At 37.4% G+C, this 24,125-nt stretch overlaps 1 protein-coding gene across 2 annotated transcripts; it reads left to right on the forward strand.

Moving 5' to 3' along the window:
* The first annotated feature begins 619 nt into the window (after positions 1-619).
* On the forward strand, positions 620-22,590 carry trim37 (tripartite motif containing 37). Of its 2 annotated transcripts, none has more exons than XM_084399844.1 (25): positions 620-785; positions 1,487-1,567; positions 4,495-4,596; positions 5,218-5,258; positions 5,744-5,860; positions 6,875-6,962; positions 7,128-7,250; positions 8,104-8,227; positions 8,317-8,384; positions 8,678-8,802; positions 9,091-9,141; positions 9,240-9,321; positions 9,402-9,478; positions 9,570-9,749; positions 10,986-11,100; positions 11,641-11,838; positions 12,227-12,363; positions 14,560-14,642; positions 16,137-16,313; positions 16,445-16,735; positions 18,305-18,469; positions 19,690-19,882; positions 20,483-20,598; positions 20,906-21,058; positions 22,262-22,590. In XM_084399844.1, the coding sequence occupies exons 2-25, from the start codon at positions 1,547-1,549 to the stop codon at positions 22,318-22,320; spliced, it is 2,886 nt and encodes a 961-aa protein (XP_084255970.1). In that variant the 5' UTR covers positions 620-785; positions 1,487-1,546; the 3' UTR covers positions 22,321-22,590. The 2 variants fall into 2 exon arrangements, with proteins under 2 accessions (XP_084255970.1, XP_084255971.1); XM_084399845.1 differs by having other exon boundaries at positions 655-785; positions 20,906-21,025; positions 22,262-22,461.
* Positions 22,591-24,125: the final 1,535 nt, after the last annotated feature.

Genomic DNA, 24,125 nt, shown 5'->3' on the forward strand with positions numbered 1-24,125 from the left:
AAAATGGCTCATTTAATGAGCCATCAGATCCATAACAGATCTGTAGCCCCACCAAACCCGAGTCTCGTACGATGGTTCCTCTGCACCTGCAGGCCTCCAGAGCTTCTCAGTATAGAATGTAGGTCGACTCGGCGTCTCTCTGGAGACTTGGACACTTCAAGTGATTTCTTCACTCTACATTTACACTCATTATTCAGTCAATATGTAACAGTTTGTGTTTGGTTATTTTAAGCATTGATATAACATGTGTTGTATGAGTTATTAGTATAATTTGACACACAAAAAAAGGCCATTTATGGCATAACACCTAAACTTTATTAGTTTGACCTGCTTCAACTTTTACTGTTACGCTAGAAAACAAGTACATGCGGGCATCGATTTGATATAAGTTTCTAAATGTGATACATCAGTTACGTATTTAGTTACAAAAACGGTTAAAAGGACACAGGCAAAACTGAATAGTCATGAATAAAATATTTGATGTTGGCGCTTTTGAGTGGGCGTGCAAATTCTCCAAATACTCCGCCCACTCCATATGCTAGTTTGTAATTGGTTAATGCTAATATCATCGGCTACCAACAGTGAATACGATTGGTGGATACGGTCTCCCATGGTGACTGACACGGTCTCCCATGGTGACTGACGTTGACATATAGGCGCTTTCGCTGCTTGCTGCTAGTCCATAAACAAGCAGTCTGATGCTGCAATACCTGTTCATAAAACACTAAATTAATAGCGTTTGATGTAGACAGTCGGATTGACGGATCTGAGTGCAACATTAAAAGGTAATTGCATTTTGATGGATGCGAGGTTTTTCTACATGGTTAACAGAGTTTTGAGCAACCCTTCTAGCTAACTTGCTAATATGCTAACCTGTGCTACATCACCTGCTAGAATGTATTGAGTATTTGCGCTAATATTTTATTTGAACAGGTTATCAATCGTTTCTTGTCCTCTCTGCATTGGTATTGAGTTTTATGCTCGCGCATGAAGATTATTATTATTATTATTATTATTATTGGTGAATGTGCTCCATAATTATCTCAGTTATTATTATTATGCAGATATATTTAATAGATGACAGCGTTTGTTATTAGTTGAGCTGGTCGTGATACCGACCGTCTATGGGTTATTTGATTTTTAAAGCTTGTATTTGATGCGGATATGTTCTTTTATAACATCATAAAGGCCTCCAGTTGATGTTGGCAGATGTTTCCTGCAGCATTTTGGCAGTTCATTCAATGTTCTGTGTTTATTTCATAATGTGTTTTGGCCATCTGCGGTCATACAGTAAAGATCATACAGTAAAGCATGTCTTCTGCCACTTGTCACATCAGCTCTGCGTTGCCAGACATATTTATAGTAATCTGGGAAAATTCTGAAGACTGTCTTTTTATTTGACTAGCAGACTGTGTGCATGATGCTATAGTCTTCAGTAATGAAATGTGAGCATCTAAATGGGCTCTGCTGTCTGTTTTTACCTCAGTGAAAGCACCAGGATTCTCCTGTCAGATATATTTGGCTGGCAGAAGTCAAACTGGCAGAGATGGATGAGCAGAGTGTTGAGGTATGTTTACTGTGTGTGTGTGTTTTATACTAACAGGTACCAAGTTTTAAAAATGTTTTATCAGAGACAAAAACTTGACCTGGAACATTAAATTTAACCTTTACCGAAACAGGAAAAGTCTGTCACTATTTACTCACCCTTATGTCCAATGTGAACAACTTTCCTTCTTCATTGGAACAATGAAGGAATATTCTGAACACTTTTGTCAAAATTACAAAACTGACTAAGAACTCCCAAATTCAATTCAATTCAAGTTTATTTGTATAGCAATTTTCGTAGTGGATATTGTTTCAAAGCAGCTTTACAAAAAATGCTTGATTCAATGTTACAATTTAGGAAGTATTTTGTATCAGCCAGAGATGAGTGTATGAAAGTAATGTCCATATGGCAGTAATGCACAGCTATAATATAATAAGTTAACGTCGTATATTCAGTTATGTAGACGCTGCAATTATAACTTTTGATAGTAATGATTACAACAATATAAGGATAATATTACAATTAAGGGTAATATTTGATAGTTTTGTATATCAATCCACAATTGCTGTCATCTGAAGTCTAGAGGTAGAAGAAGAATTAGCGTAGCTGCTGTTCATAGCATTTTAGGCAGAAGATGATCATGATCATTTTCCATACTGGCGTGATCAATCTGCCGATCTTCAAGCAAAAAGAACTGGATCCACAATCTGATTTCTGACTTGTGATGCAGCCTGAATCATAATCACACCGAGTTTGTTCGTTGGCCAGAGGAGAACTGGCCCCCTGACTGAGCTCCATTCTGTTACCTGATGGAGTTTGGGTTTCTTGCTACTGTCGCCTCTTGCTTGCTTAGTTGAGGACATGTAATATTCATACATACATACATACATTTATTCATTTAGCTGACGCTTTTATCCAAAGCGACTTACAATTGCTATATATGTCAGAGGTCGCACGCCTCTGGAGCAACTAGGGGTTAAGTGTCTTGCTCAGGGACACATTGGTGTCTCACAGTGGATTCGAACCCGGGTCTCTCACACCAAAGGCATGTGTCTTATCCATTGCGCCACACCACCCAATATTCAGCAATATTAGTGATTTGACTGCACTTACACTATTGGAGGAGAACTGAACTGAGCTGGACGGTTACATCACTGAACTGACTTCAGCTGACCACTATTTTCTTTTAGAGAAAAACTCTGTTTGCATCATTGAATTATTTTCCTGTTATCACTGTAAAGCTGCTTTTGATGCTTTATATAAATAAAGGAGACTTGACTTGAAGATCGTACTATTTTATCAGATATAATTGGGTCAATGACGTGACGGGTCATTTTTTTGTCCAAAGGCCTTAATAATAATAAAAAAACAAATATATAACATCCAAAGTATGTAAGGTAGTACAACTTGATCTCTTTTACTGAATCCAAAAGGTTTTAATTATATCATACTACATATAAAGGTATTTTAAAGATTTTGAAGTGTCGAAAGGTCATTCGGTAAATATAGTAAATATTTAAATGGATTAATATTGTTTTTAATAACTAAAGGAACTACAATAATACAAATATAAAGCAGATAAGGCTCTTTTTTTTACATTTCCCCTTTTCTCCTTTCCCTGTGCAATGTTTTACCTGAATATGTTGGAGTGTTTAGAGTAGTCCAATAAATGATTTACATTTATGAGATCAGTGATAATTTTATTTAATATTTCTTCTGTGGTACACACTATATACTATAATCTCAACATCAATGTCAAATCAGTTTTTAACTTTCAAATTAGTGGGTAAACCGAATGACTTTTTTGGTGACAAATTTTTTCCATCTTGTAAAAAATGACAAAAAACAGTGTTAATTGATTGTACAAACCACAAAATCTTATTGTTAACACCTAGGTAAACTAAAAAATGGTTTCAAATATAGTTATATCTCCATTCTATTTTTTTTTACACTTTTAAAAACCTTATTCGTCAGTGACCCAATTATAGTTAGGTTGTGAGAAGCAACGAATAAATTTTTTTTTGTGTGTGTGTAATAAAAGTGATCTATAAGATTTGTCGGTTAAGTTGGAAGCACACCAAAGAAAAGAAACTATGTGAGGATGAGTAAATAAAGACAGAATATTTATTTCTGGCAAACTGTTCCATTAAGAACATAAACTAAGTATATTGTGGTAAATATATTGTTAGCGTTACGCTAATAAAGTCATGCGTTCATGTATCAACTAACAAGAAGCTCATTACATGTTGTTTAAAAGTTGACAGAACACTATCCCTCTTAATGCCCAGTACACATTGTAAGATTTTGGGCTGTCCCAGACTATGACCAATTGTGGCGATTTCATTGGTCGTGGCTAAACGGTGGTCCTACGTCGTACAGTGAGAGAGGTTCAAAGACGGCTGTTGTCACGGTCTTACAACCAAAGATAGCCTGCGATCATTTTCTGACCGTGTCAGAAATTAAGCGTGATCATCTCACAGTGTGTTTGCTGCAACAACCTACGTCTACTAACTAGCCAATAAAATTACATGAAATGTCGTATTGATCAACGCGACATGGCGCTAAAACTTAAAGCTACTTACCTCCATTTGCAAAACTGGCATGCCAAGATGGCCTCTTTTCCCTAGCCATGACCATGTCCATATTCTCCTCTTTCGCTTCCTCCTCTTTTTTTTTTATTAGCGCACATAAAAACTACAATTCCCAAAGTGCGATTCATCTTGCTCTATTTGTTTACCACTAGCGCATGCTGATGACGTGTTATTCTTCTATACCAACTTACGTCACAGCCTACGATTCAATAGGTGTCATCATCGTACAGTCTACATACGTCATACCCAAGTTTATTAGATCCATGTTGTACAGTGTGATTTGTAATGATCATATAGGATTGCCAAAAGCAGGCATAAGTTTGTCTGAATTGCCTCTTCTCCTGCGTCCCTCTTCAGAGTATTGCGGAAGTCTTCCGCTGCTTCATTTGCATGGAAAAGCTGCGCGATGCCCGTCTCTGCCCTCATTGTTCCAAACTCTGCTGTTTCAGCTGCATACGGGTGAGCAAACACGTACACACTCATTAACACACAGCCAAGAGGAGCTCACAGTGTACCAGAGCCCTGTGTAATGAATCAACACTCCCTGTGCTCTCTTTATTTTCAGGATATGAGTATATTCATATAACATAAAAACATTTATAAAGTATTTTTTGAAAATAATACACACTTCAACTTTAACTGCGGGTATGTGGCCGGTTGCATAAACTGTATAGACTAGTCTTAAAACGTAAAGTTCTTAAACGTTTTTTTCCCCTCAAGACTGGTCAAAATCAGTTCCATAAAAAGGCTGTTTGGTCTACTTTGAAAAGGAAAAGTAACATTTAATTCCTCTTGTCTAACTGCTAGTTGGTCAGACTAGTTCTTAAGACACAGTCATAACATAGTGGCTAAGTTTATGCAAGGCCCCATATCTAAAAGATTATAGTTGTTTTTGCTAAAACCCTTTGTGTAATGAGCAGTATAAATGCTTTTTAGATGCTTTCCATGTGCATGTTGAGTCCCACTAATACAACTCTTAAAATGTATTTTAATAATTGACCTTTTACTGATTCAGAGGATAAGCCAAGCTAGCATTTTTAAATGAGTACATTTTGTTCTTTTTGTTTCTCTTCCTGGCAGCGATGGCTGACAGAACAGAGAGCTCAGTGTCCCCACTGTCGGTAAGTTCTGAGGTTCAACTTCAAATGATTCTTTGTGCTCTGACAGTCTTTGGAGTAAATCTAGAGGATTAAGTATTGATTTTTCTATTGTTAGAGTTCATTTCAGGGAAGCATTGATTAGTTACATTAAAGAAACCACATCCAAAAAAACTTTAGAAAACTGGACCAGAGCCACCTGATATTTGGCAACAGAAACACACTTACATAATTGCCAAAGCAGTTTGAAGTGTGTTCAAGCTAGAGCTCTATAATTAAATCTGAAACACAAAAACTCCTTTATCAGGAGTGCTGGAACAGATTCATCCCTGATACTCGTTTCTTGTTGATTTAAAAAATAAAATAAAATAATGATGACAGTATGGTAGAACCAACTTGAATCCAGTTTGCAACACTGTCCTCTCTTAGTTTAAAAAAGTGGGAATAATAATAATAAATATGTATATATGGTCCTTTTGGCTAATACAAATTCTAAATGTTGAATTCAGAGCTCCTCTTCAGCTGAGGGAACTGGTCAACTGTCGCTGGGCAGAGGAAGTGACTCAACAACTGGACACACTGCAGCTCTGCAACCTCACAAAACATGAGGAGAACGACAAAGACAAGTGAGCCATACACTTATTCGCACTGAATATTTATGCAATTCTAACTGCTGCAGTGCGGTGTTTTTCGAACATGGACACTTTTGGCCCTTTTTTTTTTTTTGTAACATTATAAAAGTCTTTACTATTTCAAATAAATGCTGTTTCTGAACTTTCTATTCACCAAAGATTCCTAAAAATGTATCACCGTTTCACCATAAAAATATTATACTGCATTTCTGTTTTCAACATTGATAATAATAAGAACATTTTCTTGAGCACCAAATCAGCATGATAGAATGATCATGTGACAGTGAAGCCTGAAGTAATTATGCTGAAAATTCAGCTTTACCATTACAGGGATAAGATACATTTTATACACATATATTATATTTTACAATGTTACTGTATTCACTGTACTTTTGATTAAATAAATGCAACTGTGGCATAAGAGAGTACTTTCAAAAACATTAAAAATCATATGGGCCCCAAACATTTGAACAGTAGTGTCTATACAATTAATAGTTCTATATATAAATCATTGTTGAGTGTCTGTGTGTGTATAACATTTATATTGAATTTAAAGGGTTAGTTCACCCAAAAATGAAAATTACATCAGTAATTGCTCACCCAAGACTTTCGTTCATCTTCGAAACACAAATTAAGATATTTTTTATTAAATCTGAGAGCTGGATCATTTTTTATCAAGTATTACATTTTGATTTAAGTATACAAGTATATATAAGCATTGATTTTCTTAATTATTTCACACTTTAAACACATTAAAGCTTTTAAAATGTGATCTTTTTTTAATCATGGATTTAAATACCTAGACATAAAAGGCATTTGATTAGCAAAAATATGATAATATAATTTTTTTTATATAGAAAAAAAAGATATGCCACAGAGAGTATACTGGATTTTTCATTTCTGAGTCTCCTCTCATTTTATCAAATAACTAAGTGATCAATTAGTGTACACTTTAATACTGACTGCCAGTGATACTCTCCTCACTCCGTCATTCTCTCACCCTAACAGGTGTGAGAACCATCATGAAAAGTTGAGCGTGTTCTGCTGGACTTGTAAGAAGTGCATCTGTCACCAGTGCGCTCTGTGGGGAGGCATGGTATGTGTTTCTGTCTTCAAAACGCATTAGTCAGGCTGGTGGATTACATCAATGGTGTCATTTCCTCCTGGTCACACATAGGAGCATATCATCAATGAATAACACTGCACCTAACGATGTCAGTTAGTCTCAAACAGGAACTTCCCTGTCTCCTCCTCTCCACAGCATGGAGGTCATACGTTCAAACCCCTGGCCGAGATCTACGAGCAGCATGTGACGAAGGTGAACGAGGAGGTTGCTAAGCTGCGGCGCCGGCTGATGGAGCTCATTAGTCTGGTTCAAGAAGTGGTAAGCACCATTGCTTCTCATTCACGCCCACTCGCAGCATTTAGATGTGTTTAGAGTTGACAATTCATAATGGATGTTAGTTTACCAGCCTCAAATGCCTTTTAGATGGAACTGCTAATGACAAATCAAATGTTATCTAATTACATGTATTCCTGGTTTGATAAGTGGCGTTTTACATAATGCGTTACATAATAAAGACGTTTTACATAATGTAGAACTCCAGGATGCCAAGAAATCCACAAACATCCATCAGTTACTGATTATAGCTCACTTTTGAATCCTACGTCAGGTGATTGTCCAATAGAGGGCGCCACAGCACATGTATCCACAGCAAATTAAGATATTCAAGATGCATTACATGGACAAAAGACATCTAGTGGAAAGTCTTCCCAGAAGTGGAAGTATTAATGCTGAAGGCAAAGCTGAATTTTCAGCATTATTACTTCAGTCTGTGAAGGATCAGTGTCACATGATCCTTCACAAGTCATTCTAATATGCTGATTTGGTGCCCAAGAAACATTTGTTATTATTATCAGTGTGGAAACCGTAATACATTTTTTAGGGTTCTTTGGTGAATAGAAAGAACAAAAGAACAGCATTTATTTTAAACAGATTTTTTTAAATATATATATATATATATTAAATATTTTAATACTTTAATACCTTTTGATCAATTTAATTGATCCTTTCTGAATAAAAGTATTATTTCTTGCAAACAAATAAAATAAAAATCTTACTGAGCCCCAAATATTGAATGACAGTGTGTTGGCCAGTAATGTGAATACAACTAAGTTAAAGAAACAAGGTCAGAAGTATTCTGTGTTAATTTAACCACATTTTCTTTGTTTTTCAGGAGAAGAACGTTGAGGCGGTGCGTGGGGCGAAGGATGAGAGGGTGAGGGAAATCCGGAACGCCGTGGAAATGATGATTGCTCGACTTGATAATCAGCTCAAGAACAAACTCATCACGCTCATGGGTACAAGCATGCTTTTCTTCTGCCATCGTTTTCATATAGCTTGATCTTTGAGGTAATATTGGTCTAATGTAGTGTTGCTGCACCCACAGGACAGAAGACCTCTCTGACACAGGAAACAGAACTGCTGGAGTCTCTGCTGCAGGAAGTGGAACATCAGGTGTGTGGAGTACGAGTAAAATAATACAGACAATTTGCAATGTGCTCCAAGAGTCTGAGACAAAATATATTATTTTAATCTTCTAAAATTAAATTAGAATTACATTTCAGATGCTCTATTACTAAATCAAATAAGCACATTTGACCAACAAAAGTAGGACGAACAAAATACTAAGTCATTCTAAAAATGAATGTTGAAGTTTCAGTTCAACTTTTCACTTACATTATGTTGATTGAATGAATTTGTAATGGAAAAAATAGCATTAAAGTGTGACGTGTGTTTACACCCTACAGCTGCGTTCATGCAGTAAGAGCGAGCTGATCTCCAAGAGTCCGGAGATCCTGCTTATGTTCCAGCAGGTTCACAGGAAACCAATGCAGTCTTTTGTCACCACTCCTGTCCCACCAGACTTCACCAGGTATGCACATCAGATACTGTACCTGTTATACTGCCACTTCATGCAGAGATGAGATCTCCGTGAGCTTGAAGTTATGTGCTCTCTGTGACAGACTGTGAATAATGAACATTCTCTAGGCTAATAGAGCCGTTCAATCACGGTGTCAATTTGTAGGCAACACGGTAGGCTACTTCACTTAAATAATGCTCCTTAAATTATAAATGAATTAAAGTTTGTGGTCAACATTTCTTGAATAGACTTTGCCTCTGCAATATAAATTGCATGCAGTCATATCTCATTTCTTCTCAGTGAGCTAGTCCCTGCCTATGACTCCAGCACTTTTGTTTTGGCAAACTTCAGGTAATGACCCTCACTTTATCTCTCTTATTAATTTATTTCTTAAGTGGTGCATTAGTTCTCTTGCGTGACTTGAATTGGTGTTGTCTTGTTGCCTGAAGTACTCTGCGGCAGAGAGCCGACCCCGTCTACAGCCCCCCGCTCCAGATATCAGGCCTTTGCTGGAGGTTGAAGGTTTATCCGGTACGTTTGACAAATTGAAATTCAGATAAAAAAAAAAAAAAACTCTTCCTATTCTCACAGACTTTGTTTTTGTGGTTCAGGATGGAAATGGAGTTGTTCGGGGAAACTATCTCTCTGTTTTTCTGGAGTTGTCTGCGGGGCTTCCTGAGACGTCCAAGTAGGCCGCACTCCCCGATCTTGTCCTCTCATCTTGCTGCATAGTCTCACAAATAACTTGTTTCATGCCTAACTCATTGCATTCCCTCTAGATATGAATACAGGGTGGAGATGGTCCATCAGGCCTCCAGTGACCCCACTAAAAACATAATTCGAGAGTTTGCATCGGACTTTGAGGTGGGCGAGTGCTGGGGGTATAACAGGTTCTTCAGGTTGGACCTTCTCGCCAGTGAGGGATACTTGAATATGCAGACTGACACGCTTGTGCTCAGGTGCGAGCTTGAATATTTATATTAGACCTTTTTATAGCTCTAATAGCTCCTTTAATATTAAAGGGGTCATGAACTGCATTTTTAAATAAAAAATGATAATGTTCATTGAGGTCCACTTATGATGCTAGCAAGATTTTTGCATCAAAAAACATCCTAATTTAGAAGTAATAGGCAATTTTCTATCCTGTTTTTGACCCTCTCTTTGAAACACTCCGTTTTGATAGGCGTGCCGCATTCAAGACTTGGAAGTAAACGGCCACTGCTATGATTGGTTAACACCGTGTCTACACCAGACGCAAGCGACGCAACACTACAAAAGTAAATAGAACCTATTATAATCACTGATGCTGTCTACACTGGATGCGGCACGATGTGACAAATTCCCGAGGGTAAATTGCTGCCTCGTTCTATTTCTGAGGTACTTCTGATACACAGTTGGATTTGCAGTGGTCGCTTTGTCACGTCCGGTGTGGACACAGTGTAACAGTTTTGCAAAATAATTTACTACACGTGTGGCATCGTTTTGAAAACTTCCGATGTTCGCCATACATGTTCCTGATCCCGAATCAGAAGACAAACCTACACCTCAAATAACAGTTTGGTAATTAATATCTTTATTTATATTTATTCCTTATGTATTTCTGAGGTAGTATTGTATTTTATTACATTAAATTAGTGTTGAAACGACACTGCAGAAAGGCACATGTGAAAGATTTATGCGCATTACATCATTTTGGGAGATTGGTTTCAATAAAAGCTGTTTTTGGACTAACAAGGAAGTTTTGAGTTCTGAAACTTGCAGCATATTTTTATAGTAAAATTACCAATATGTCAAAAGGTCAAGGAAATTCATGACCCCTTTAATATACATATTGAAGGTCATTTACTTTGCACTTGTGTTAGTTATTAGAGCCTTTTGACACAGAAAGCATAATTGTGTTCAAATTTTGCTACAAAAATACAAAAACGTTTTTTTTTTTTTTTTTTTAAGTTTAACTTTTGATTAAACAAAGTGTCTTAAACGCTGCATTTATGCCAAAAATACAGAAAAAAAGGTGGGACTCATTGAAATGCTTAAAGACGTCCTTCCAACTCAAATGGATTTAAGAACACGTCCTGTGTGAACCATTGTCTCTGCTTATAGGATAATCATTCAATGTATCGGATACGGGGGTGTATCCAGTGTATGCTGTCTCGTTCATTTCTCATGCTCTGCTTTTTCCATTAATGTCACAGGTATCAAGTGCGATCACCTACGTTTTTTCAGAAGTGTAGAGATCAGTATTGGTATATAACTCAGCTGGAGTCGGCCCAGTCCAGTTACATTCAGCAGATCAACAACCTAAAAGAGGTGAGTGTTAAAGATGCAGTTATGTGTAGTTCTATGTATCCCTGAAAACAGCCTCCTTAGGATCTGGCTCGAAGAAACTGCATTGCTTTCTTCTATACAGACTGAAGCCAATGTATTTATGAATACATTTACTTTTCATGTAATATTATTAATGATATAACATGTAATGCCTGTTGATGTTTTTAAGCTTAACTAAATAGATAGTCCACCCAAAAATAAACAAAATTCTGCCATCATTTACTCACCTTCATGTAATTCCAAACCTGTATGACTTTCTTCTGCGGAACACAAAAGAAGATATTTTGAATAATGTTGGAAAGAGAATGGCTCCTATACTATGCTTGGTCCATGCTATGGAAGACAGCTGAAACTGTTTTCCTTCCGACATTATTCAAAATACCTTATTTTGTGTTCCGCAGAAGAGAGGAAGTCTTGCAAGTTTGTAACAAGATTAGGTTGAGTAAATGATGACAGAATTGGGTGGATTATTCCTTTAAGATGTGATGTATGTTGCTTATGTTCTGGTATATTTCTGTTCAGAGGTTGGCCATAGAACTGTTCCGTCGGCAGAAGTCACGGAGTTCGTCTCCACCTGATCGGCGTCTCTGTCCCACAACTTCCTCCGGGAGAGATTCTCGTCAGGGGAAGAGCTCCTTGCTGGAGGAAGGGAGTCAGGCAGCATCAGTGGGGACGAAGGAAGATGAGGATGAAGAGAAGACCCAGCATGATGACTCTAATGTAAGGCCTGCAAGAGCAGCATGATGACGTTCATACTGTAGCTACTTTTTTTTTTTTTTTTTTTGCAATCGAATGTAAAAAAAAAAAATCTTCCCTTTGAGAACTAGAAAAGTACCTTTTTTTTTTTTTACTCCTGTAAGATATTATCCATCATTTCATCAGAGCCACATCTTTGATTACATCTCTTACATCATCATCCTCTGAAAGTAGGCTGTGTTTTTAGGCATTTAACATTCACATCAGAGTACACTCATTGTGATCTCTAAAGAAAACAAGCTTACATACTAATGTAATGTAGTGAACCTGCAGATTTCTGTGCTTGGAGCACAGAATGTTATATTACGCACATTGGGATCAGTTTGATGATGATGTGTTGATGCAACGTTAGGAGTTGTCTGACGGGGATCTGGAGGTGGACTGTCTAACTGGAGACGAAGATGTCAATCCTCTGGATGGAAGTAGCACCTCTGGGAGCTCCACAGCCACCAGTAACACGGAGGAGAATGACATTGACGAAGAGACCATGTATGTACAAGATTTAAAAACAGCCTTACAAAAATTTCAGAATGTGCTTTTAAAGCAGAACCACTTGACTGTTAGTGATTTTATAATGGATGTTAGAGGCATAATTCACCCAAAATATGGGAATATTCTCTCAGCATTTACTTCACATGTTGTTTCAAAATTGTATTTCGTTCTTTAACTCGCTCAAAGCTAATGTATGGTTTCAGAAGTCTAGTGCATTGGAAGTCATATGGACAATTTTTTTGGACTTGACAGTCTCCGTTAATTTTCTTTTATATAGAAATATGCTGCTTGGAGATTCTTTTTGAAGATTTTTATGTGAAAAAAGAAAGAAAAGAAACTTAAACAGCATGAGGGTGATTAAATAATGACAGGAGTTTCTTTTTTGGCTGAACTATTTCTTTTGACCCAGGTAAAATCAGGTGATATTATTGTTATTAACAGCTTTATGCCTCATCCGATGAGGTTTTAGAGACCGAATTATTTTATTTTAAAATATTTATTTTATAGTAATTGATGGAAAACAGCACTTGATGAAAGTCACAAGCTTCACTGTGGTACGTATGTCGATAAAGTAGATCTATTGAAAGTGTTTCAGGCAAAATCGTGATCAGCTCTAATAGCGTTTTTCTTTTTTTTTCCTTCTGGCAGTACCCATCATTTGCTAGGTCACATCCTTATGGTGTGGTAAATACTAGTGTACTAAAATTATTGCATAAGAGATGGTGCTTTGTGTGCCAGAGGGTAACAGCTGTATCCTCCCCCTGACTGGAAAACACAGTTTAATTAGGGCTGCTACCACAACTATGACAGGAAGCCCCTCGCGCACTGTGTTCAACCAGAGAAGAGCTGTTCTTTCTATCCTGTCCTTTCACGATCTGAAAAAATGAGCACTATTGGCAGCTTTGACTTGTGTAGGCTCTGTGAGAGTGCTCGTGTTTCTGTAGTGAGGTGTTGGAGTCAGAACCTCACATGTTTCTGCTCATGCTGCCGGCTACCGCCTGCTCACACAGCTCTCAAATGCACACACTGCTCCAACCAGATGAGACGAATGAGTCATCAGAGCCTCTACCTCCTGCTTACAAATGCTCGTTCTCACAGAATCTCTTTTCCGACGTGCACAGCACACACATAACGTGCACTCTTGTTCTCAGGCCCACGCACATTCTCTCACACCTTTGACTCCATTTGCTCGAGTGTTTTGTGTGTGCCCATGGACTAACCGTTGCCCAAATATCAGAAGCCCACTTCTTCAGGATAAAGTAGGGGAGAGAGGGAATATAAGGTTAGGACTTTATTATCATATCAAATGCATTTTCTGTGACCGCTTGAGATTGCATATTTTTTATTTGATTTGATTTTCCATCAGTGTGTGTTAAAGCACAAAAAAGCTTCTTTTTTTTTTCTTCTTTTTTTTTACTTGCAGTATATGTTTTTAAGCTTTTTGGTCGTGTTCTTCACATGAGCTTCACATGAGCTTCACATGCATCCTGATGTCACTCAGGCAAACCAGAGAAGTCTCGATTGGATGGCTATTTTCATTTAAAGCCGCACAATCCCTGCAATGTACATACATGCTTTTTTTCAATATATAAAGGGAACCCACAGAATCAGTTTTTTTTTATTCTATATTTAATAAAATGTTAAAAATCCAATATACAAAGATCATTTTTATTGGTGGGGCCAGTGCAGGTACTAGCAGGGCAAGCAAACATTTGTTCGGTGTATCCGTGTGGAGTCGAGGATCTCAGCTTCTATAAATACTGTAGTGGATCAGCGCAAAGAACCGCTGGAGAGGACTGAGTCATCACACGGTTGAGCCTGAGACAATGGTGCATGTGTTAACCTTACACACAGACACACACACATACCCACATATACATACATATTCAGCAGTAAGCTTGGAGCAGAACGCTATCAACACCCCCTGTGGAGAAGCTTATTTCAGACCGTACCACTTCTCACTATTAACAGGGGGAGCCACGCAAATGAATTTAAAGCATGTGGCGATACGCTGGGGACATAATGCCCGGCCACGCCTCATTTAGCTCCGTTGGGATCCAATTAATAATTTCCACTCATACACCAAATATTAGAGCTGATCTGGTTATGCATTGTAGTTTTGTTTACTTGCTGCTGACATTCCACTAGTACTAGAGAAATAATACAAGTGTGAACTGTTTCCATCTGTTGTAGGTCTGGTGAGAATGACGTGGAGTACAGTGGGAATCTAGACCTTGAGGAAGGTGAATTACCTGATGATGTTGCCGGGGCAACAGGTGAACCAGATTTTCTCCATCCAAGCGCCCTCACTGATACTAATAACGCTGTTTCTCTAATGAAAAGCGAATGTCATGCATATGGCAATCTGGTGTGTTGAAACACTTGGCTTTGAAGTGTCATCGATTGCGACACGCTGTTAATCAGTTGTAGTCATGAAACCGAGCCAAATTACCATATCAGCCTTTGAGGATTTACTGCAGAATCTGCAGTTTAAAACGCGGTTAGAGCTTCTGCTGAAAGACTGTCAGTGTTCACTAAATCGAAGTGACATTTAATAATCCCCTAAAAAAACTTTTAACTAGAACTGTAATGTTTTTAGTGTTGAAACAGCTGAGCAGTGTTATTGTTAAAGTCGGCATGAAACTGAAGTTGTGTGAAACTGCCTCTCAAACGAGAAACAAAACATTTTTGTTGATTTTGTCCATCGGAAATTGATTGGATCGTTGGATTGCTGTCGTCTGTCGAGTGACAGGTTGCTGGAGGGGAGGGGGAAATTATTTTTATGAAAGTTTGTGCATGGATGAGTCATTTATAATGAACAATGCAATATTCCATTAAAAATAATAATTGTAAATTTGATTTCATGGGGACTTCAACTAAAACTAATAAAACTGGTAATTGAAAAAATAATCTCAAATAATCTAAAATATAAATATATTAAATGAAAAACTTTTATTATTTAACTCCAGGTAATTGCCGAGGTAATATTTAAATTACTTTAAGATTATGAACTAAAACTAAAGCTGAAATGGAAATGCATTTAATCTAAATGGAAACTATAAAAAATGACAAGCACAATTTGTGTGTGTGTGTGTGCTAAGAACGAAACTAAAATTAAAAACTTGAAATAAATGTATTAATAAAAATATTATACTAATATTCATTAAAATATTCATTAGTACTATAAACGTATATTAATAAAACTAAAATAACACTGTAGCTGAGAAACAATTTATTATACTTATATAACACATAATTTACATTATGTTTACCACCTTGTGGTGTGCGTAATAAAAAAATGAAGAAAAATAATTCAACATTCAATTGTCAATTATTCCTGAGTTATTTTAGACAATATTTACTTAAAATGCATTCAGATTGAAAAAAACTAACATAAAATCAGCATTGGTATAGTCCAGATGAGCATGGTTATTGACTAATCTGTATAATAATTTCAGTAGTCAATACCAATAGCAGTAAAAAAAAGAAGAAAAGTGTATTATACTTACTGAATTAAAACAATGGGATAAGTTAAGGACTTCTGTCTGTGAATCTTTTTTCCTGTCTTAGATCCATATGCTACAAATTGCAATGTAACCTATTTTACTGTACAAATACTCTCTCAAAACTTTGATAGACTTTGTTCCTGTACTTTTCATATCCCTACTGGCTTCCACCTTTACATGCTAACCCACTGACTACAGCTGCATAGTACTACCCTTACACAAGCTGAGTCCTCTCTGTACTAACTGTCTCCCCCTGCTGGTCAGGAGATTCGGGTGCCTGTGCCCGGGGCTCAAGGCGTGGGGCAGGTGCAAGTTCAGCCAGCCTCCTGGAGATCGACCCGGTCATCCTCATCCAACTCTTGGACCTGAAGGACCGCAGTCATGTGGAGTCCCTGTGGGGGATGCAGCCCCGCCCCCCTACCTCTCTCCTCCAGAGCCAAGGTGTCAATGATGTCATCAAAATGGAGATTACAATTATTAATTATTCAACATAAACTTGATAACACTCTAAAGTGTCTGTAGCATCTAAAGTTGGTATGATTCATGACTCATTAACCATTTTTGATTGACAGCCGCTGCGGTGCCCTCCCGTAAAGAGCGTGAGCGTCGCCCTCAGGCGGTGCGTCGGTCAGCCCCGGACTCGGGGGTCCTGATCAGACTGAAGGCTCAGATGGCAGAAGTGCGCAGTAAGATGTCAGACGTGAAAGGGCAGCTGGAAGCTCGCAGTGGAGCCGGTCGAGTCTCCTCTCAGGAAGCCTCGGTCCACGAGCAGGGCCCCTCCATGGACTCCGAGATGGGACCCAGCCGCAAACCCAGTGAACTGCTCTTCAAAGCGCCCATTTCATCAAGACACTCTCGCAGTGGTATGCACTGAGCATATTTTTTTTAAAGGTTTATTTTTGCCATTTTGGGAGAGTGAACGGTGGGATCAGGAAAGGACCCTGTGCTGGAATTCTGATTCGGGTCGTCCGAAGCACAAATTGTCTGAGTGCTGCCCATGAGGCTGTCGGTTCCATCAGCAGTGAGCTAGTTACTCCTCATACATTTTTGGTAAAAATTTGTTTGAGAAATTGTGTCATTTAGGTGCCTTTTATAAACAAAAAAGTGAAATTAATTTTTAAAAGGACAGATATTCCATGTAGTCTTTAAAAATTTTATGAGCTCCTAAAACTGCCTGCGTAATGATTGTTAAATAATTTGCAAAATGCTGTGTAAAATATTTTTAGATAGTGTAGCATATTACACTGCACGAAATGTCAGAATTGAGGCTGTTTATTATATATTATATAGGTATTCATTTTGTATTGATGTAGAGGTATCAAAATCACTTTCAAAAAAACATTACCATCTACAGGATATTTTGAACTTTTTTTGTACGCCATTTGTTCATATTTACGCTACTGTTCGAAAGTTTGTGATCAGTAAGATATTTTAATTAGTTTTAATTTATTTTAACACTTTTATTTAGCAAGGACGCACTAAACTGATCAAAAGACAGTAATAAATTATTATTCCAAATACTATACTATTCCAAATAAATGCTGGTCTTTCTATTCAGGAATGCGGAAATCCGGTTTCCACAAAAATATTCATTCGAATCAGATATTTACAACATTTATAATACTTAAAAAGAAATTTTTCTTGAGCAGCAAATATTCATATTCATATTCATATTCATTCTTTATTGTCCTCAATAGAGGAAATTTGTTTCCACAGTCTGTACCAAAAATAACATTCAACACTCGTAACATACACGTACAACACACAGAATTTTGTACACGAGTAAATTAGGCTTTCTGTGAATTCAGCGCTCTTATTGCTGAAATTACAAAACTTTTCCCTAGTCGTGATTTTTTATGAGGCAGCTGTCTGTATCTGCGACCTGAGGGAAGAAGGGTGAAACATGAGTTAAGAGGGTGGCTGGGATTTTGTATGATGGTATTTGCTCTGCGAATGGTAGCAGCATCAATGAGAGCCGGCAAATTGGGTGTGGGAAGACCAATTATTTTGGAAGAAGTCTTAGTGATTCTAAGAAGCTTGTTCCTATTAGTGAGAGAAAGCATAGTGAAATAACAGGTGGCGCAGTACAGAAGGACGGGTTCAATGATACTACGGTACAAAAGGAGAAGAAGATATTAGATATCAGCATATTAGAATGATTTCTAAAGGATCATGTGACATTGAAGACTGGAATAATGATGCTGACAATTCAGCTTTGCATCACAGGAATAAATGACATTTTAAAATGTATTCAAAGAAAAAAGTTTTAAAAAAGTAATAATATTTCACAATATCTCTTTCTTTTTTTTTTTTATCAAATAAATGCAGCCTTTATGATAAAAATATAATAACATTTTACAGACTGCAATCTTTTGAATGGTAGTGTATATTGTTGTAGATTCAGCCTGGCTTTGTTTGGGTCTTTGTTTTAGGGGTGAAGAAGGCAGGTTCTCCTAAGCAGGAGAGTGTGGGAGCGCTGGGTGGACTGTCCCTGCGCCGGACTGTGGATGCTGGAGAGAAGGAGCTGAGAGGAGCAGGCCGAGAGTCCCCTACTGAACCTGCTCTGTGTCCCAGAGAGGGACCCTCCTCCTTAGATGGTTTGTACACTACACTGTTCATCTCGTAATTATTGAAATGAAATGAGAAACAATCAACTTACACTAGTAGACTAGTTGTCCGCCATTTATCTTGTGAGAAAAGCACACTGCATGCTGATTTTCAGCATATTGCACAAGTAATGCTTTTTACTGAGAGGCCATGTCAAATTAAAGGTTTATTTCACCCAAAAATGAAAATTATTCCATAATTGACTTGCCCTCAAGCCATCCTAGGTGTATACGACTTTCTTCTTTCAGAGTTATATTAAAAAATATCCAGGCTTTATAATTGGTGTGAATGATACTTTAGATTTTGAAGCCCAAAAAATTGCATCCATCCATCATAAAAGTAATCCATACGACTCCAGGGGGTTAATAAAGGCCTTCTGGAGCGAACCGATGCGTTAACATTATAAACTAGAATCACTGGCTTCCGGTAACGGCCGTACGTGAGACTACTTCCGGTGGAAGAGTGACCTCTGACCTGACGTAGGATGTAGGATGTAGGAGTAGCGTAAGCTTAGGAGAGGGTTGAACCCTCGCGGTTCAAGCCAATAGGGCTGGGACGACAAACTCAAGCTCCTCCAACATTTATCTTTACAAATTCTCATTTTAGACTTCTAACTCGTGACCGGAGCTTCCACGTTCTTCAATGCGTCATGCGTCGGGTCAGAGGTCACTCTTCCACCGGAACTCGACCTGCGTAAGGCCGTTACCCGAAGCCAGTGATTATAGTTTATAAAATTATAAATATGGATATCTGGAGCTGTATGGATTACTTTTATGATGGATGGATGCGCTTTTTTGGGCTTCAAAATCTAAGGTACCATTCACTCCAATTATAAAGCTTTGAAGAGCCAGGATATTTTTTTTATATAAGTCTGATTGTGTTTGGCTGAAAGAAAAACTCATATATACCTAGGATGGCTTGAGGATGAGTAAATTATGGGATAATATATATATTTTTTTTGTGAACTAACCCTTTAACCCAACCAGCCTAACTTTACAGGGCTTCCTAAGACTAGCCATTCAGATAGCGCTCAAGCTGGTCGATTATGAAAATATGTCGCTTTGCCCATCCCTAGAAGCTATGAATAATCTGAAAAGATTAATTTGGGGGAAAGCAGCATTTGGGGAAAAGCAGACTTCTGGGAAACTCAACCCTGATATTTCAGGGCGTATTCAAATGGTCTGAAATGACATTTATCTGTGTTTTGCAGGCTCCCTGAAAGCGCGCAGTGTGCAGAGTTCTCCTCCCTCGCTGGGAAGCAGCTCCTCTTCCTCTGATAAGCCCTCTGGCTCCAAACACGAGGAGCTGCTGTACGGAGCTTCAGCTTCAGACCTGTTCAGCATCACGGCTCTCAACGGGGCGGCTGCACCCGCCACCAAACAGCGCAGGACTCCAGCCGCTGGGTAATGCACATAAAACAAGCCATCGCTGTGTAATTGTGTGTTTCTATTCATGAACAAATCCAGTAATTGGGCTTGATTGAAGGTTGCCGTTTTTATACCTAGAATAGACATTTAAATGCTGATGAGATCCTCAGTAAAGGTGCGCTGATTTTAATTTGTCGTAATTTGTTACATTCAATAGAATTATCATAATCTGTTGAGTTCTATTCTGATGCTATAAATCAGTCTTTGTATTAACTCGAAGAAAGAGACTTTATTGGGCACTTTTGCATAGTTTTTTTTCCCTCCACAGTGAATATTAAGGTAAAATGACTCTGGTTAAGTTTTGCTGGTTTATGGGTTTGATTTGTTTAGTTGTTTTAGTTTTTTTGGTTTGGTTTCACGTTAAATATTTGTCATACAATAGCTCTCACCAGGCAAATTTTTGTTTAAGCAACATAAGCCTGGTTCCACAGACATGGCTTAGATTAAGCCAGGATTAGTCCTTAGTTCAATTAGGGCATTGGTTTAGTTTTTTAGTTTTTCTCTTTTGTTTTACACAAAATAGCATGATACACAATGTGGTTTTTTTTACCATGCTAATAATATTGTACCCCTCAGACCTGGCCTGCTGACAGACAGCTCTCTGAACTGTGATCAAGAGAGTGCCTGTGAAATCCAGTCACTGCTGTCACTGGCTGAACCATCGTCCTCTTCCTCCTCACGCCCTGATGAAGGTGAGACATCCGCTCTCAAAAACATGGGCCATAATTACACTGCAGCATGTTATATTTGTGTTGCATCAATGAGTCATTGCACACACGGTGAAGGAACGCGCTGTCTTTCAACTGCATATAAAATTAGACGTGTTCTCAGGATTTGACAGTTCATCATACTGCTAATGGCCCAAGGTTACCGTCAGGAGGCTCTTGAGTAACACTCCCTTATCTGATGCTTTATTGCAAAGGAAATGAAGCAGAACTAATACAGAAAAACACGTGTTCTCAGTGCTGTTCATATGAGCGCATGGTCGTCTGTCCTCAGATCTCCTCAGCCAGAAACAGCCTCACCGCGTTCTGCCGAGCATGAGCAGTGACAGCGAGCTGGACTGTGACACGGAGAACGAGAACGAGGATGAAGTTGTGTCTCTGGAGGCTGGAGACTGTGCGTTTGACACCAGAACACTGCCCTGCCCAGGTTTATATCTCACACTTCACTGACACTGCTAGCTCAGCCACAGCTACCACTCAAAAGTTTGATCACACTTGACTGAACTTGTTTTTTCATGATCTTTTTGATCTAAAGGCTTATACTTCTTCTTTTTTTTTCTTCTCTAAATTCAGATCAAATAGAAAATGTACCTTTGGCATTTTTACATATGCAAATTAGGCTCAATCTCATTAAAAATGAAGCGAAAAATTGCTCATTTATAACAAAAGCAATACACAAGTGCACCTTAAATGTTTCATAGATTTTATCTTTATATCAATTATTTATCCTGTTTGTTCATTCCTCTATCTCCTTTTAACTCTTTCCCCGCCAGCGTTTTTTGGATTTCCATGAATATTTTGTTGTATGAATATCTGAACATGATATATATCAAAAGAAAGAACAAAAACATTTGATTCTAGCTTAATGCATTCTTTTTACTCAGCTCTTGAATGTGGGTTTTCAAGAGTTTTTTAACGTTTTTTTTAGTTTTTTTTATTAATACAGTATGCATAATCAATGCTTTTATCGCTTGTTTCTGCTCCTTTTTTGCCTGTTTTGATCTGGAGATTCTCTTCTCTTTCAGAAAATGTGCACTGTACGGTACTGTATTAGCAGTGACAACACGGAAAGCTGGAAAATTCTGTCAATTTGTCTATTATACCTAAACTGATTTAACCCTGTTCTTGGCATGAAAACAGCCTAGATGCTGAAAACAAATTCCAGAAATCTATCTGACAGTTACAAGAAGTGTAATTTAAGAAGCAAAAAACATGTCAATGTCACTTCACTTGGCTGTTGAAGCTAACCAGTTCTAATTTAATTAATAATATATATATTTAGTGTTTATTAATTTTGAGGATTAGTTTTGATGTGTTCTAAAATTTGGTAATTTTTTTGCAGAAAGTCAAAATTGTTAAATCCAAGAAAATCATGATTTTTGCCTGTATATCTCCCCTTTTAGTAGAGTGTTATTCTATATTAGGGAAACACTCAATCACACAGCCTGTATGTAGAATAAATGTAATAACGTGCTTTGTTAAAGTTTAAAATAGGCTAGCCTCTGCTCATCTCTGTGTGTGGGCCCGACTGCACCAGCTTATTCTAATATTCCAGTATTGTGACTTTTGTTCCAGCGACCTGTGTGTGGTCTGCTGACGTCCTGTCTGTGTGTGTGTGTTTCGTTCTCAGGCGAGCAGCTGATCCCTGATGATCTGAGCTTTGTGTCTGGAGAGACCACAGAGAGGTGATCCGCCGCAGCAAATGCTGCAAAAATGTCCTGAAGTCGTCAGGCTCTGAATGTGCTCCTTACAGTTATGTCTGTGCACTTACTTTATGTTAAGATAGAACAGGAATATATGTGCTACTGTATATGTTATTTAAGAGAAACACAACTTTCAGGATGTTTTTTTTTTTTTTTCTCTGCATTGTGAAATGCGTAACATTCCGTTATAAAGGTGTATACATTTATGTGTGCATAACTAGATAATCATATATTAAAGTTGTATACTACATTTCTTTACTTTTGCAATGCTGCTTATTGTCATAAATGTATAGGGCGTTGCCAAACAGTTGCCCTATTTTTTTTTGTTTGAGTCAATAACTGAGTTTAAATGTTTTGGCACATTAAGTCAGAATGTCAATACAGATGCTGCTCTGTTACCGATTCACGTGGCTTTATAGATATATTAGTGAGTTTTGTAGCTAACCCCTCTTCAGCTGTGTAGTCCACTAAGCATAGCTTTCTATACCCAACACACGTTTACATTGACTAAATGTCTGCAAAAAGGGAACATGGATACAAGTTCAAATAATTTTCTAAATTTGATTGTTTTTTTATATATATATATCAAATAAGCAGTTATTACACAGCTCAGTTACAAGCATTAGTGAACTTATTAATGCTACATTCCCATTTTTGCTTGGTGTTTTTTTTATTTTATATATATATATATATATATATATATATATATATATATATATATATATATATATATATATATATATATATATATATATATATATATATATATATATATATATATATATCCATATATCCATGTTAACTCCTATAAGATGCCCAAATAAAAGGCAGTTACATACTTAAACCAAAGTCTCAGGTGGGTCCATGTCTGTGTTTTCAGCCCGCAGGTGGTATTTTGCGTCAGAACTGCTGGAGTGTTTGTGTGGTTTGTTTTGAGCTCAGACACACATTGATGACAGCTGGATATTACAGCGTTTCTGTTGTGAATAGATGTGGTGGCGTCATGAACAGCTGGGGAGTGATGCACTTATATTCATCTGAGGTCACAGTGTTGCTCTTTGCATGGTCAGCTTTCACTCAGTACAGTCTGTTGAAAGTGTGAATGTGTTGTTGAAAAGTGTACTTGCTTTTGCTGTTTAATCTTTGGCTTAAGAATTAACAACAGGTCAGTGCTTTATACAAATACTTTTTTTCTTCTTTTTTTTTTCCGCTTCCCCTCCAGCATGTTTATAGTCTCTGCAAAGTCTAAAACAATGAAGACAGTGTTCCTTGACTGTTCCATGTAAATCTAATGCTTTGCTTTGTGCTGTAATAATAATGTCCCTATTTTGATGTTTTATGTTTCATATGAGCAATAGAGAAATCTGTTTACTGGTTTATTTCTCTAGCATATTTTTAAAGCTTGTTTGTGTTTGAAAGGGAGGGAGGCTCAAAACAACCTGGAGTATATTCACAGTGTGTACTGTATATTTATCTAAATTAAAATCTGAACAAATAAAAGATGATACTATTAAATACTTTTTTTCCCCCCTTCTTTGAGTCACATCAATTGCAATGTGTTAAAGTGTAAAAAAACATTACAGGTCCAATGTCACCCCCAAATAAGAATTATTATATAATATAAAATGAAAATGTTTTATTTAAGATGCAATAAAAATGCTTATATTGTTTGTGTAAAATGACATGTCGTATTCATACTTTTAAAAATATTTTTGAGGTGTTTTGGACTTTTTATTTCTTGGCATTCCAATTTTTCTTAAAGATGATTTATTTTTTGTTTTATTTACTCTA

This window comes from Rutilus rutilus, assembly GCF_951802725.1.
Source record: "Rutilus rutilus genome assembly, chromosome: 25".
Classification (NCBI taxonomy): domain Eukaryota; kingdom Metazoa; phylum Chordata; class Actinopteri; order Cypriniformes; family Leuciscidae; genus Rutilus; species Rutilus rutilus.